At 42.4% G+C, this 17,056-nt stretch overlaps 1 protein-coding gene across 2 annotated transcripts in view; it reads right to left on the bottom strand.

The window, feature by feature from the left end:
- CAB39L (calcium binding protein 39 like) overlaps positions 1-17,056 on the bottom strand; it is a 162,357-nt gene that overhangs the window by 2,230 nt on the left and 143,071 nt on the right. For both annotated transcript variants that reach the window (XM_075532560.1, XM_075532559.1), the window contains one exon: positions 9,720-9,863. In XM_075532560.1, coding sequence (XP_075388675.1) covers positions 9,720-9,863 — 144 coding nt within the window. The remainder of the gene's footprint in view (positions 1-9,719; positions 9,864-17,056) is intronic.

The raw sequence follows: 17,056 nt of genomic DNA, 5'->3' as shown, positions 1-17,056 counted from the left end.
ACCAGCTGAAGCTCTGCATTGGGATACAGATGATGATGAGGAATCCAGTTTTGAGGGATTTTAACTCTTTACATTTTAGCTTGGTTGCTGATTGAGCTCAGGGAATAGTACTCTTAAGGTATTGTTTTTGTTGAACCTATTTTCCACTTACTGTGCTGGTTTACTAATGTTAAATAACTTGTCCTTTTATTGATGTTTTTTATTTAAAATAATTATTTAAATACTTTACCCCACTGATGTCTCAATTATTAGTAATTTTATTTTCATTTGTTTTGATTATTGAAACTCATCAATAGCTTCTGCATTTTCCACCCTAGGCTTATACTTGAGTCAATCAGTTTTTCTGGTTTCCCACGTAATAATTAGGTGCCTCGGCTTATACTCGGGTTGGTTTACATTCGAGCATGTACAGTACTTCTTTCCCTCTTCCTTTGGAGTTGTGCATTGGAAGATTGTCATCCATATCCATTGTGCTGGGTCCTCACGTCTGTTGTGGGGGATCTGGACAGCAGTTCTTTAGAGCCCCTCTTGGATCCATCCTCCTAGGTTGTTGCGCCCCGGGCAACCTTGATCGTGCTGGTTACCGGCCCGTTGTAAGGATGGTGTTCTTTGTGTCGAGGGCGGTCTCTCCCACAGGCTGTCGTCTTTGCTCCTCATCAGCGAGTGCTCCGAGTCCTCTTTCCGCAAACCAGGCTGCATCCCTGCAGACGGCACGTCACAGATGCCAATGATGTCCACAGTCTTCCTCCCCCTGAGGCGGCCTTCGTCACATAGTCCAGCCTGTGGATCATTTGCTCAGAGTTCAGACTGAGGCAGGACGGGAACTACAAGCATCGACCCATGTACCTCACAAATGACAGAGTTTGCCTCAATTCTCTCCTTTTAAAGAAGCAATGCATTACAGATAGAACCAGTTCCTCCCCCCGCCCCAAGCACACCCACCATCCCAAGTGCCTCTTTATTCTATTTAACAAAACAACATAGAGTATTTGAATGTGTATGTGTGAGATTTTAAACATACTTTAAAAGATCACGGAGATATTCCATTATCTTGCAATTCCATTTTCCATGAACTTTTTTAAAGCCCTATTACACAGTTTTTTAAAACACATATTATGCTCACTTGGCACAAAATTAAAAATGTGCAAACATAAAAATCCATACTGTCACTTTCTCTCTCTGGGAGTCCTCAATCTCTCTGCTTTGATGTTTGTAGAGCTGAAAAAGTACAATTGCCAGGTCCCATCTCCCAGGGACACCAACTGGGTAGAGCTGGCTGAGGTACAATATTCTGTAATTTTATAGAGTTCTACATGGACTCTGGGTGCACTCATGGTTGAAATCACTATGCTCGACTAATAACAACCCAGCTATACTCTAAAAGATAAGCAACTAATTCTCTTAAGACACGGTAACTCCAAACTATAACACAGACTCACATATTATTTTGTAAAGAACAAAATTCCTAGTTACATGTTACATACATGAGCAGCATACAGATAAAAGCATATTCGACCCTTGCCTTAGTTATCTGGAACTGCTGTAACAGAACTACCACAAGTGGATAGCTGGAATAAACAGAAATGTATTCTCTTGCAGTTTAGAAGACTAGAAATCCAAATTCAGGGTACCAGCTTGAGTGGAAGACTTTGAGTGTCGGCTCTGGGGGACGGTTTTGTTTTCTTTCAACACCTGTTGGCTTAGCTTGGACATCTCCATGCATCTTTAATCAATATCCTCCTGGGTCTAGGAGATTCTCAATGCAGGAACCCTGGGTTTAAGTGACATGCTCTGCTCCAGGCTACCAGAAGGTTCTGGTTTTTCTGCTTGCTTCTCTTTTATAAGATAAAAAGTAATGAGTCATATCCCAGATAGACACCCTCTGAGGCCTCAGTAAGAATGTTGTATCTTACTGTAAGTCTGATTAATCAAGAAAATCCATATGATCTAATCATCATTAACATAACCCCATTCTACCTCGTTAACACAGAGAGGTTAAAATATACAGCACATCACAAATGGAAGATAATCACATCAGATCATATCACAAGATTGACTATACCACTGCATAACCTCCAAACTACTGAGAATCGTGGCCTGCTGATGTGGGGAACCATTAGAGGCCTGCTAGTTGATTTACCACCTGATGCGTAGACTTTGCAGTCACAAGCCTGACTTGCTGACGTCCAATCTGTATGCTGAGCAAATCATCAGAGAAGCTGGGTTTTTAAAAGAATAATGTGGCATCAGGATTAAAGGCAGGCTCATTAACAACATGCATGGGATGCAGATGATGCCCCCATGTTTTCTGAAAGTGCCTTAAATTTGGATTACAACTCTTTGCAAAGAAAGCCAAAATCCTCACAACTGGACTAGTAGGTAACACTGTGACAAATGGAGGAAAGCTTGAAGTTGTCTTGCTTGGATCCACAATCAACGCTCCTGGAAGCAGCAGTCAGGAGCTCAAAGAATACATTGCATTAGGTATATCTGCTGCACAAGAACTCTTTAGAGCACTGAAAAGCAAGGACATTACTTTGAGGTCTGAGATGCACCTGGCCCAAGCCAAGGTATTTTCTATTGCTTCATATGCAGTATGAGAGTTGGTCATTGAATAAGAAAAACGAAAGATGAATTATGGTGGAGAAGAATATTAAAGGACCATGGACTGACAGAAGGACAAACACAGCTGTCTTGGAAGAAGTACAGGCAGAATGCTCCTTAGAGGCAAGGATGGGGAGACTTTGTCTCATGTATGTTGGGCATGCTATCGGGAGAGGCAAGTCCCTGGAAGAGAATATGATGCTTGGTAAAGTAGAAGGGCAGCAAGAGAGGCATGCCCTGAAGGAGATGGATGGACACGGTGGCTGCAGCAATGGGCTCAAGCACAGGAATAATTGTGAGGGGGGCGCAGGAGCAGGCCGTGTTTTCTTGCGTTGTGCGTGGGGTCACCGTGGGTGGGAACTGATTCGATGTCACCCAACAACAAGGGCCACAACATTGCTGATGTCGGATGGATCTTGGCTGAATGCAGAGAGTACTAGAAAGATGCTTTCCTGTGTTTTATTGACGAAGCACAGGTGTATATAGTCTATTAAGCAGACAAAAGGGGCCTGGTAAGATCCAATGAGGACACTATTTAAAAGTAATTGACCACACATTCAGTAAGTTAACAGTCGGTTCAAACACCGAGGATCACAAACATACTCTACTGATGTATCTTGAAAACTTTTGGATAAACTACTAAGGTAAGGTGACCAGATTTTAACAATGGCAAAGCGGGACATCATTGATAAAACTCAGATCCTGATGAAATAGCCACATGGCAGCCCCAAACCGGATACTCTAGCTTGTCGTGCATGCTTTCCAAGAATTGGGACTTTCTAAAACACCGCGGCATGTGGGAAACATTGTTAAAAATCGGGGCGTCTGGTCATCTTAGCGAGGCCAACAGAGAAAAGGTGTGTGTGTGTGTGTGTGTGTGTGTGTGTGTGTGTGTGTGTGTGTGTGTGTGTGTGTCTCAGCTCCCAGATACTTCCTAATTCATTTGGCCTCCATTCCTTTCTGCAACAGCAGGCTTCCACCTGCTGGTCTGCTAGAAAATAGGTTCTTACAACATGGGTAATTCGTGGTTACTCTTTCACTACACGCGATCTGTAACTGCATTCTTTTCAGGAAGGCCATATGGAAACTGCTCTCATGTGGTTTTTAAACTGAATTGTCAGGCTGCCTTTTGTATTTCGGAATAAGCTAGAGGAGAGGGTCTTGTTTTCATGGACACGGCTATTGGGCCGACCGCGAGCATCTTGAGTAACAGAGTAGGGTCCGTTTGGGCACTGACCACGCCCCCACAGTCCAACAGTGTTGTGAAGTGAGTCCAATGGCTTTGTGAGAAGTGGTAACATGGACCTTTCTATTAAGGAGGCTAATCGGAAAAGGGAAAAGCCACCTCAGCACTCCAAAGTTCCCCTTTGGGGCACATCTGTGGTACGGCCAGGATCAAAGGCAAAGGCACTGCCTTTAAACTTAGGCTAAACTCGAATGCTTACATTTTGCAATGAGGCAACGAACCCGTATTTGCCCAGGTGTCTGGTGACAAGAAAGCCAGAATAAAGGCTCAGGTCTCGGGGGCCTCAAATCCGGGCTCTCCCACCCCACCATCCTGACCCCCAAGAGTCGGACACACACGTAGAGCCACTTCATTGAGCCCGTGCACGTTCCACCAAGTTATAAATGTGCCACTAACAGGCTGACAGACACTTTTAGTAACTTGTTCTGTGTTTCTGTACCTTGTGGAACATGTTTTGGGAAAAATACTACTAAGAACTGTGAGGAAAAAAAAATCTAGGACTCAGCTGTTACTTATTTTAAGTAACCAAATGCTGTTTGTGGCAAGTAAACAATATAGTTCATACTTCCATACGAAGAACTTAAAGTACCAAGGAGTCCCAATTATGAGCATACACATATGTGGGATTATAAAGAGACTTTCCCCACAAGGACATGCCAAACATTAGGGGCTCTTTGCCAGCATATGGGGGGAGGTCAGAAGCTTAGCAACATCTTCCCTGAAGGCAGTCAACTGCCAGGCAGGTAGGCCCCGCTCCCTGCTGTTAAGAACAATGGGCTACTCCCTAAAAGCTTGTGACCATTAGCTTGGTTCCTGTAGGTGGGGTTCACAGCCTACTGATAATGGTTTCTATGGAGATCCAGAGAACAGATCAAACTAGCTCGTGACATCCAAAGTTAGGCTGCCATCCTGAATCTAGGATCCGCCATCTCCTCACATGTACACCCCCAATCCCTCCTCTTCCTATTGCGTGTATGTCCATAGATTGTCCCCCTCTCATTGCTGTGTAACCTACAGTGCAACCCCTTCCTGTGATGTTATGTCTTTACCTGTATTTGGAGGGGGCTTGCACTCCCCCCAAAGGTATATAGTCCTGGGTTAGCAATAAAGGACCCCCTCTCCTCTCCGGTCCTCCTCCCCTGTTCCCTTTCCCCTTGTCCTCCTTCCCCTCCCCCTCTCTCCACGTGGACCACCAAGCAGGGCTGAGGTGAGCGTGCTACTATGAAATGTGTCTGACTCCATTATTTTAATCTCTCTTCTATCTCTCATGCTCCCTATGACTTTACTATACTCTTTACTTATTATCGCTGTACAATTGTGCCTATCGAATCTGTAATTAGTGGTGGGGGGCTGGTACCCCCACACACATAAAAGTAAACAAATGGTTAACTCTTTTAAATTACAACTACTCTGTCCCTATAATTAAAACCAGACCGGATGCCCCATAGTCCCCACTGCCCCACAAGGTGTCCAAGGTGCTCTCTACTCTCCACACAAGCAGACAGCCACCTCTGACTCCCACGGAAGAGCTGGTGGGTTTAAACGGTCAGCCTTCTGGTGAGCATCAAACACGTTTCAGCCACTGTGCTAACAAGCTCCCTCTCCATTCAGGTCATCTAACTTCTGATCTCCTCAGAAGGCTGCATCCACTGAATCCTTCCACAACACTGCATTTTTAACAAAGTCATATGGAACTTCGTCTCACCTGATGGGATAGTAAGGTGTTTGTGAATGGAAAGCCTCGGTAGGTGCACAACTTCCACAATAAAATAGTTTCTTCCATTTGCCTGGCCTCTACCGAGTGTATCGACTGTAAGTCTGTGGGCATTTTCTAGTTCGCGCCATGCAGTTTACTTTCATGAGATAACTGTCATCTAGAGGATAGTGGGGAGTAGCACATCAGACGTCATGCTCCCACATCAGCTCTACCCAACTTATCTTTTATTCTCTTTAAATAATTTTATTGGGGGCTCGTACAATTCTTATCACAATCCACACATACATCCATCGTGTCAAGCACATATGTACATTTGTTGCCCTCATCATTCTCAGAACATTTGCCTTCTACGTGAGCCCTTGGTATCAGCTCCTCATTTTCCCCCACTCCCCATTTCCCCAATTTATCATTTTTGCCATACTTGCCATTAAGTTGTTTTTTAAGGAAAACAAATCATTAGTGATAAAATTCAAGGAAATGGGGTACTTTTGCAGGATACCACTCTTCTCCCACTCTGTCCCATAAGGCGAGCACTAACTATGTTGAATTTGGTATTGACCATTACCAAGTATGTTTTTTAATTAGAACCACAGTGTAAATGGGTTTATAGACAGCACTGCCTCTTGGGAGTCAGGATGGTGTGGTGGATTTGAAGTCCCGACACCGGAGCCTTTATTCTGGCTTACTTGCCAGCAGCTATTTGGGCAAATATGAGTCCATTTTTGTCATCGCAAAATGTAAGCTTCAGAGTTCAATTTCTAGTTTTCAATATACATAGCCTCCTTTCATATTTGCTTATTTCACTCAATAAGATGTTTCTGCTTTATCCTCATGGGTCATTATAGCTCTAGTTTACGTCTTTAAAAAATCCTTTTATTGGGGCTTACACATCTAGTTTATTTCCTTAAACACTTGCTACTATGTGAATATGAGCACACTTATTTTCCTAATCCTGCCGTTGGTCTTTTTGTTTTCTTCCACTTTACATCATCCAAACAAGTCACACTAAGCATTTTTATGGGTGTCTCCTTAGGCTGCTATGCCAAAACCTCTAGGAAACTGCCGAGGAGTGGGATTTCGGGATCTACGGGCGCGCACACCTTCAATTTGTTAGGAGACTGCTTTGCTCTCCAAGCTCACCAAATTTGGATATTGTCCAACTTAAGCCTTTTTGTCAAGCTGAAGATATGAAGTGATACCTCATCACTATTTAAATGGACATTTCCATGATTAGTAGTTAGAGAAGCAACTGACAAATTTTCTATTCTTCTATTGGTTTGTCATTTTTTTAATGGTTTGTCTGCTTTTTGTCTTATATTCTACTCTGTCTCTTCAACTGCTACAGCGCTGTTTTTGAGCAAAAACTTAATGAAAGGCTTAGTCTTATTAAGTCTTAGTGAAAGTAAGGCTTTCTATTTGGTGTGTGCTTTTACTTCTGTTGAAAGCAATTCTTTCCACCCATATTTTTTCTCTTCTAAAAGTGAAAAAACTTTACCTGTTAACTGTAGACCTTTCTCTGAACTTCATTTCCATGGGTGGCAGAGGGCAGCGGTTTTGGGGATGGCTACATCATTATCCTGGGACCGTTTATTGTCCAGCTACCTGTTTCTTCACAGATTCATCACGCTTCCACTATAAAGAACCGGGTTTCAAACCTTTGTACTCTTACTTCTGGGCCTTCTCCTATCTGACAGAGCAGGCGCTCCTACTTTATTCTTCAAACCTTTCAAGGTAATCCTAGGCTATTGCTGTACCATAGAAATGTTACAATTAATTTGTCAGGTCCAAGAAAAGTCCTGTGGAGATTCTGACTGGAATTTATAAATTACATTGGAAACTGAATTGCTCTACTGGCATTAGGACAATAAAAGGCTGTGGCTGAAAGACCACAAAAGCCTGGAGGCTCTCTGAAACCTCAGCTCTGCTCTAGAGACTCATCCTAAGGAACAATTCTACGATGGCCCAAGCCAGCTGGGTGCAGACAGCACTGTTCGTGCTGTAGCACTACTTATAGTGGGAAAGTGCAAATGACTTAAGTATCAGCGACACAGCAATAGTTGTGGAAACTAGGATGAAGATTCCTAAAACTAGACTCAATGTTCAACATTATGTCTTTTCTGTGAGTGTTTGGGATCAAATTATGGGTAGGAACAACTCTAAAGGTGTGATGGGAACCTTAGAGGGAAGGTAAGAAGGGCCACAAACTTGAAGAACATAATCAATGTCACTGTTCATTAAAAAACTGGTGGATGTTCATGATAGGGTCGCTGAAGACAAATGGGTGCATAAGCAAATGTGGTGAAGAAAGCTGATGGTGCCCAGCTATCAAAAGAGATAGTGACTGGGGTCTTAAAGGCTTGAAGGAAAACAAGCCGCCATCTAGCTCAGAAGCATCAAAGTCCACATGGAAGAAGCACACCAGTCTGTGCGATCACGAGATGCCAAAGGGACCAGGTATAAGGCATCATGCAAAAAAAAAAAAAAAGATATATGAGTGTATATGTATATATATGTGTGTGTGTATATATATATATGTGTGTATATGTGTATGTATGTATATATATACATACCATATTAAATGAAGGGGGATGTGCCGAGTGGAGACCCAAGGCCCAAGTGTCGGCCAATGGAGATCCCCTCATAGAGGAGTTTAGGAGAGGAGATGGGTTAATTAGGGTGCGAGGTAGTACCGATGAAGAACACAGCTTTCCCCCAGATCCTGGATGCTTCCTCCCCCCAACTACCATGATCCGAATTCTACCTTGCAGGGCTGGATAGGGCAGAGGCTGTACACTGGTACATATGAGGGCTGGAGGCACAGGGAATCCAGGGTGGATGATACCTTCAGGACCAAGGGTGTGAGGGGCGATGTTGGGAGAGTGAAGGGTGAGTGGGTTGGAAAGGGGGAACTGATTACAAGGATCCACATGTGACCTCCTCCCTGGGAGAGGGACAGCAGAGAAGGGGGGGAAGGGAGACTCCGGATAGGGCAAGATATGACAAAATAACAAGGGCACATGAGGGAGAGGGGAGTGGGGAGGGAGGGGAAAAAAAAAAGAGGACCTGATACAAAGGGCTTAAGTGGAGAGCAAATGCTTTGAGAATGATTGGGGCAGGGAATGTATGGATGTGCTTTATACAATTGATGTATGTATATGTATGGAATGTGATAAGAGTTGTATGAGTCCCTAATAAAATGTAAAAAAAGAAAAGAGGAGAAAAAAAAAGAAAAAGATTAGGGCAAAGAATGTACAGATGTGCTTTATACAATTGATGTATGTATATGTATGGACTGTGATAAGAGTTGTATGAGCCCCTAATAAATTGTTTTTTAAAAAATTGGTGGATGTTTTGCTGTGTTTATTTTCAACAATAACAAACAAACAAGCAAATGAACAAAAATAATCCCTGTTGGTTCTGAAAACGTTATAACAGAATGACAGCATTTACTTAGATGGCAGCACAGGTTAAAATTAGGCTATCCGCTGCTTGTATAATGTAAGTACAGCTGTGGGGAAAGCTCTCAAGCAAGTACACAAAAGAAGAAACTTTACTAAAATGCTCACAACAGTTCATCCTGGAGGCTGGAATTCAATTCCCTCCCCTGCCCTACATGTTTCTCTCCCTTTTATCTATTTTCTCCAGTTTCTGAAAGATTATTTTATTATTATTACAGCAAATGATAGAAAGAAAAAAAACAGGTTGTTATAGGAGCTAGTTTCCATCAAAGCAAAATGTGTGTGTATACATATATGTGTGTGTGTATATATATAGATAATAAAAATAGTACCAGAGTGTTTCTTCAGTTTTTATCAACTTTCAAAGTGAGTGACTGGGGGAAAGCAAAGAATGAATGAATCTGACAATTAGGGGTTACTTCTAGTTCAATCACTGGTTATTTTCAGTAACTTTTGAGGAAATAGTATCACCTGCTTTCTCCGTTTGGAAAATAAAAATATTTAGAGATGTGGATTAGTTATCAAACTCCTTAGAAACAAATATTAATTAACGTTAACTCTAAAATCTCAACTAACCCCCACATAGCAGACAAATTCTGACCCTTCACCTCAAATATATTTCTCAAAGTCAAGGTAAAAAGTAGGGAAAACAAACTACAAAGCCCCAGTATTATTTCTCCAGCGCTCACTTTACCTTAAAGACATGAAAGGCCTCAAACTGGATGTTGGGACTTTTGTCTCGCAGCAGGTTCATCATCAGTTTCAGGTTCTCGGGTTTGCTGATGTACTTCGTCATGATGGCAAAGTTGTGTCGATCCAGGATCAGCTCACCTAGAAGCTGCAGGAAAACACAAATTCATCTTCTCAGTGAAAAACAAAATATAAATGGAGCTAAAAATGTGAGCATAAAAATTCAAATAGGTCAAGTAGATCTTAAAGTTCAGGTATTCCATTTTTATCCCCAGTGACTTCATTCAGCCCCTCACTACCTTTCTTTCACAGGAACGGCTGTAATTAGAAAGCGCTCTGGTGGGGTAGTGGTTACCTCTTGGGCTGTGATCATTATGGTTGGCAGTTTGAAACCACCAGCAACTCGGAGGGAGATGGACTGGGCTTTCTACTCCTGTAAACAGCTGTTACCATTTTGGAAATTCACAGGGGGGGGGGGGTGTCTCTATGAGTCAGTTTGACCCGACGGCTGTGAGTTTGGCTTGGTTTTGGTGTTGCGAGTGGTGAGAGGGACGATACCTGGAAGGTGGGGTAGAAAGGGGGTGAGAAGGACAGGGAAAGCCACCTGACGGGTCTAACTGATGAGTCATCATATACTGTAATCAATGAAGCTGTGAGTCTTACCACCCACGACCTTGACAAGTGAGGACACAGTTGGGTTCCAGCCAACCAGGAACAACTGCCTCTTTTGAAAAACCTTAGCCCTGAGCTCAAGAGCCACTGCCACACACATATAAAGGGCGAGCTTGTGAAATCTTCATATTACCATCATGGCACCTCTCTTTTCTAGAAACCATGGATGGGTTACCACACTGTAACATAGTGGTTCTCAACCTGTGGGTTGTGACCCCTGTAGGGGGGTTGAATGACCCTTTCACAGGGGTCACCCAATTCATAACAGTAGCAAAATTCCAGTTTTGAAAATTATTTTATGGAAACACAGGGAATCCAGGACAGATGACTCCTTCAGGACCAGTGGTGAAAGTGGCCATACCTGGAAGGAGGGTTGAGTGAAGGTGGGGTAGAAAGAGGGAACCGATTACAAGGATCTACATATAACCTCCTCCCTGGGGGACGGAAAAGTGGGTGAAGGGAGACGTCGGACAATGTAAGATATGACAAAATAATAAAAATTTATAAATTATCAAGGGTTCATGAGGAAGCGGGGAGCGGGGAGGGAGGGGGAAAAACGAGGCGCTTATATCAAGGGCTCAAGTAGAAAGCAAATAATTTGAGAATGATTAGGGCAACAAATGTACAAATCTGCTTGACACAATGGATGTATATGGATTGTTATAAGAATTGTACGAGCTCCCAAAATGATTTTTAAAAATGAAAACAAACAAAAAGAAAATAATTTTATGGTTGGGGTCACCACACTAGGAGGAACTGTATTAAAGGGTCGCAGCATCAGGAAGGTTGAGCACCACTGCCCTAACAGGTAAGCCTACATATAAATTCTACACAATCTATCATCTGCTAATACAACCTCACCACTTTAACAATTACTTGTGTTAAGTCCATTGCTTAACGTCACTGACCACTTTAGCCATTAAATGTTAACCTGTTTTAATCATGACTGGTAATGACAAAATGCTGTGTTTGTTCTACTACGAAAGCATTACCAGGCACTATTGTACTAAATGAGCCCTGGTGTTGTAGTGGGTTATGAGTCAGGCTGCTAATTCAAAACCAGCAGCGGCTCCACCAAAGAAAGACAAGACTTTCTATTCCTATAAAGAGTTAGTCTCAGAAACCCACAGAAGCAGTTCTACCCAGTCCTAGATAGTCACTGGGAGTCAAAATCAACTCAATGGTGTTGTTTGGTTTTTTATTGTAATAAATAAACTCCCACCATATAATATTTTACTGAATGGTCTGAGTAAGAGAAGGTGGAAGAAGATACAATAATAATAATATGTTTCAGGTGATACTTGGAGCTATAAGCTCGTGAGAACGGACTCAGGAGACCCTTTTCACGAAGATGGCGCCCAAGGCAAAGAAGGAAGCTCCTGCCCCTCCCCAAACGGAAGCCAAAGCAAAGGCTTTAAAAGTCAAGAAGGCCATGCTGCAAGGTGTTCACAGCCACAAAAAGAAGAAGATCCGCACATCACCCACCTTCCGGTGGCCCAAGACCTTGAGACTAAGAAGACAGCCCAAATACCCTCGGAAGAGCACCCCCAGGAGAAACAAGCTGGACCATTATGCTATCATCAAGTTCCCCTTGACCACAGTCTGCCATGAAGAAGATTGAAGAAAACAACACACTTGTGTTCACTGTGGATGTCAAGGCCAACAAACACCAGATCAAACAGGCTGTGAAGAAGCTCTATGACACTGACGTAGCAAAGGTCAACACCTTGATCAGGCCTGATGGGGAGAAGGCATATGTTCGACTGGCTCCTGACTATGACACTTTAGATGTTGCCAACAAAATTGGAATCATCTAAAGTGAGCCCAACTGGCTAATGCTAAATATAAACTTTTTCAATATATATATAAAAAATAAAATAAAAATAATAATATGATTCAGCTCTGAGTGGTTATTAAACAAAGGTGTCTGTCAGTACCAAACTGCTAGGTATAAAATCAGCCATCTCAGAAGCAGGAAGGGGATCTCATTACCAGCAAAAGAGCCGGGAACGGAGCGCATCTTTTGGACACCCAGATCGCAATACATTAAAACTCCTGGACCCAGGAGACGGCTTTGTCATCAGAGGAGTAGCACAAAAGCAGCAGCAGCAGCAGCAGCGCAACCAGGAGGCAGGACATGAGACAGAGTGGTGCCCCCGCCAACCCCCAGCCCGCAGCACAAGGAAGGATGCGTGCTTTATGGCAAGAGGCTGCCGGGTGGCGTGGGGGCTCAGCGTACTGGATTGCTGACCTGTGGAGATGGAGCTGAGTGTCCCTGGGTTGAGGCATACAGTGGAGTGGCATGCCTTTTATGTACATGTCCAACTTTCACATGCATATGAGGCAACTGAAAACACCATGGCTGGGTCAGGAACACCTTACTTCCTTGCTTTTCGCCACTTTAAAGAGGTCTTGTACAGCAGATCTACCTAATGCAATTGCTTTCCATCAGCAATGATTATGGATCCAAGCAAAATGAAGTCCCTGACAGCTTCAGTCTTTCCTCCATTTACCATGATGCTATCTATTGGTCAACTATGAGGATTTTAGTTTTCTTTACAGTGAGTTGTAAGGCATACTAAAGGCTGCAATCCCTCATCTTCAGCAAACTTCAGAACATGAAGGCTGCAGGTAGAAACTATTCGGACACTGAAAACAGCCTAATAATAAGACAGCTTATTTAGAGGAAATTGGTAAAATTCTTCTGTTATAATAATCTAACATCTCCTGCTTCTCAAACACCTATGTACAAAACCATTATAAAATCCAGGGATCCGAATAGGGTGATAGCAAAACAGAATAAACCTGTTATCACAGATTCAATTTTCCAAAGCAGAAAGCAATATTTAATGAGGTCACTGTTTGTCAATGCAGTCTACATTTTCCTTGAATAACACAAGAGCATTTTAGCAATGGTATTGCTCATAATCTAACCAAAAAAGCTGATTCATTAAAAACACTTTTACAATCTTGGCATGCTTAGATTTGCTTTCTCAATTATGTAACGCTGTTCAACCAGTGCCCCATTTTACCACACTTTAACTCATATATGCAAGACACGCAACAAGAAAAGATTTTAGAAAAAAAAGAAATAAATAAAATATTTTAGGCAGAAATAGTCAATGTAGTATGTAATTAATAAAGTTACAAGATGTTTTGTACAAGGTAGTATGTAAATAATAAAATTACAATTTATAAAAATATAAGAGCGATACCTTTCAAGTGGTTGGGGCATTTTGTAAATAAGCAGGAAAGGGACTCTTTTTGAAAAGAGAGAGTTTAAAGGAGAATTTCACATGGGGCCTGCTCTTTGCCATGTCACTAGGAACAGCATGGGCATCTATCCCTGTGAAGGCCTGGGGGGCGGGATGAGGCTGGGCTGGTGGAAAGGCATTACCAGGCAAGAAGAGGAAAGAGTACACTCTCCTTTCTCTCTGCTACCCTCAAAATTGCCATTGCTTCATGTACCAATCACACATTCACTGGGATAGAAAGCTGCTGTTTGAAGATGCAAATGGATCCTGGGAGAAATAAATCTAATCCTCAACCCCCCAAATCAGAAGCTGAAGGCTAGTGCTAACAATGGGGACAGGAAGATTTACATGTAGAAGTTATTACTTAATAAATATGTATAGTTTTAAAAAATCATATTATTGGGGCTTATACAACTCTTCTCACAATCCATACATACATCAATTGAGTAAAGCATCCTTATACATTTGTTGCCCTCATCATTCTCAAAGTTCGCCTTCCGCTTGGGTTCCTGGAATCAGCTCATTTTCCTTTTTTACCTCATTCTCCCTCCCCACTCCCCCCTCCCTCATGAACCCTTAATAATTTATAACTTATTATTTTATCTTATCTTACACCGCCCGGCGTCTCCCTTCATGTATGGGCCAATAGAATCATACTTAGTATCTGCTCTAACCCCTCACAAATGCTCACTGGAGAACAGGACAGGTGGAACCGAAGATATCCTGAGTAAGTAAGCAAGAAGAGATGATAGGGTAGTAGGGAAGAGGGAAGAGGCAGAGGGTCCAAGGAGAGATGTCATGACTACCCAAACTAGTGGTGACCCATGTGCATTGTCATCACCCTAGAACTGTGCTCCAGAGCTCTTTCAATGGCTAGTTTGGGGGGGAGTAGATCTCCAAAAGCCTTTCTTCCAAGCCGTCTACCTTGAGGTGGACCTTTCAGTTAGCAGCGGGGCATGCTGCTGCTTGTGCCACCCAGAGATACTCCTTGTCCTTCAGAGTTCCTGACAAATACAGAATGCATTGCCACAGGCATGGAGTGCAGCAATACAATCAATATAAGTTTGTCTTCAGCTGCTCTGGGCGTGGGGCAGCATGGCTTGAGTGGCACTGCCTTCCGCTGCTTGGAAGTCAATTTGAGGAGTGCAGACAGCTGCATGGGTCTTTTGCTTTCATCTTCCTTCATAGTTGATTTCTTTATAAATGGAAAGTCAATAAATAGTGTTGAATGATTGGCTGAGAATAGTTTATTCACCTCTCCATTAACCAGGCTGGGAGAAAGACGGGGTTTCCACGTCCATAAAGAGTTGCTAAAACCATAATTGTTAGGATGGTGCAGGACCAGATGCTGTTGTGTTCTGCTGCATACAGAGTTGAGGTAGGTCGGAAGTGACTGACAGCACCTAACAACAACTAAGATGTTATCCAAATTACCTCTAGTTCTTTGTGTTTTCATTTCTGAGTATATTTACAGCCAGATACACAGTTCTTTGAATGTCATCATGCAGACCAGCAAAAATATAGGTGATATTTAGCAGTCTTGAATATTTTGTAAATTGCTTGATGAAAACCAGCTAATATATACTCCTTAGACTACCAGCAGAACCCCAGGGCTTGACGCTAGTCCATTCTAGAAGGAGCGTCGAGATGTGATGCAGTTGAGTTCCGAATTAATTTTTCCCCTTAAGAAATAACTGACAACTGATTAATCCATTCTTGACCACCACGTTTTTACCCTAACTTTGCCTTTTTATACAACACATTGCACAGAAATTTCAAAGTAAATAAGTTCAGAGTGAAACAATATAATTTAAATAAGAAACACAACATTTAAAAAGTTTTTAACAACTGCAGTATGGCCCATACCTTGAGACTGATGAGGATCGGGATCTGTGGACACGGATGTGGAGAGGAGGGATGGAGAGAGAGCATTGTTTGGAAGGGGAATCCCCTCCATAAAATCAACTGGTTGCTGCTTTTCAAGAGTGCTTTCCCTTCTTTGCCTTTTTGCACTAAGGCCCGACTGGCTGTCTCTACAAAAACCAAATCTGTCTAGTGTGGTCTGCTGTTGGTGTTTCCTTAACTCAGTGGTTCTCAACCTGCGGTTGCGACCCCTTTGGGGGTCGAACAACTCTTTCACAGGGGCTGCCTGATTCATAACAGTAGCAAAATTACAGTTATGAGGTAGCAACAAAAATAATTTTATGGTTGGTGAGGGGCGGGTGGTGTCACCACAACATGAGGAACTATATTAAGGGTCACAGATTAGTAAGGTTGAGAACCACTGCCTTAACTGTTTTCTAAAAGGATTTACTAAATTATCATCAACAATATCGATAACACGGTTAACCAGTTCCTTATCAACCAGTTCCTCTTTCTTAGCACCCATTTTTTAAAATCTAAAAACAGTACAAAAATGCTACAAAAACTAAAAAAATTATAGCAAAAACGCTTGGAACACAGCTGCAAAAGTTTTAAGCAAAGCATACTAACAATGCCAACTAACACCAAGTGCCAGAAACCCAAACTGCTTTTGTTTACAAAAATCATGTGTGTTGGGTCAGATTCTGATGTCTTGTTCGACTCTGATGCAAAATTTTCTTGACATTTCGCGTCAAGATCTGATTAGGCTTAGCACTGATGCAGTTGAGTACCTGGGTTCTGCTGTGTCTGAGCAGGGCACTGGAGGGAAGAGACACACCTCTGGTCAACCTCTTGCCTCCTGGAGCTCACTCACTTCCTTTGGGATGCTCTGGGCGCCTTTTATCAAGGAAGGGGAGGGAAGGCCACAGAACAGATGTGGAGGGTGCTGTTCTATTGGGCTCACTGTCTGATACTTCTTGGTTATCATATAAAATCAAATAACCAATGTCATTTAAACAAACACACACACACACACACTCACTATTCTCACTCACTTGCCCACTCACCCTCGTCTTCACATTCAGTCCCTATACTCTCGCGATTTGCTTATCTATTTTCTACTCTCCCCCAACAATCTGTATACAGCAGAGATTTTTATTTTGTTCTTGATTATAACTATAAAGTCTGGAACATACGTATTTAAATATGTATCGACTAAATGGAATGGCCTATTATCTTTCTCACCACTCCATCCTGTAACCCCTGCCAATAGCTCATCCAACTAACTATTAATATAGATTATTTAGAGGGGATGAGATCAGAACAAATAGAGAAGGCACCTGGGTAGCAATCATGATCACTCTGAAAGGGATCACAATAGGAGATCTTGGATAGAGTGGGAGAAAAATGTTAAAAATTCAAAATAATAAAGACCAGATTTTCTGGTCTGTGGCAGACAGGTGGAACCCCAGGATTATGACCTGTATATACCCTTCATGCCTGGTACTGAACTCAACTGCATGGTCAACTTTCAGACAAATGATAGGCCTAC

The sequence above is a fragment of the Tenrec ecaudatus genome, chromosome 15 (assembly GCF_050624435.1).
Source record: "Tenrec ecaudatus isolate mTenEca1 chromosome 15, mTenEca1.hap1, whole genome shotgun sequence".
NCBI lineage: Eukaryota > Metazoa > Chordata > Mammalia > Afrosoricida > Tenrecidae > Tenrec > Tenrec ecaudatus.
Note: the sequence above shows the minus strand (reverse complement) of the source record. Positions and strands in the feature narration are given on the sequence as shown.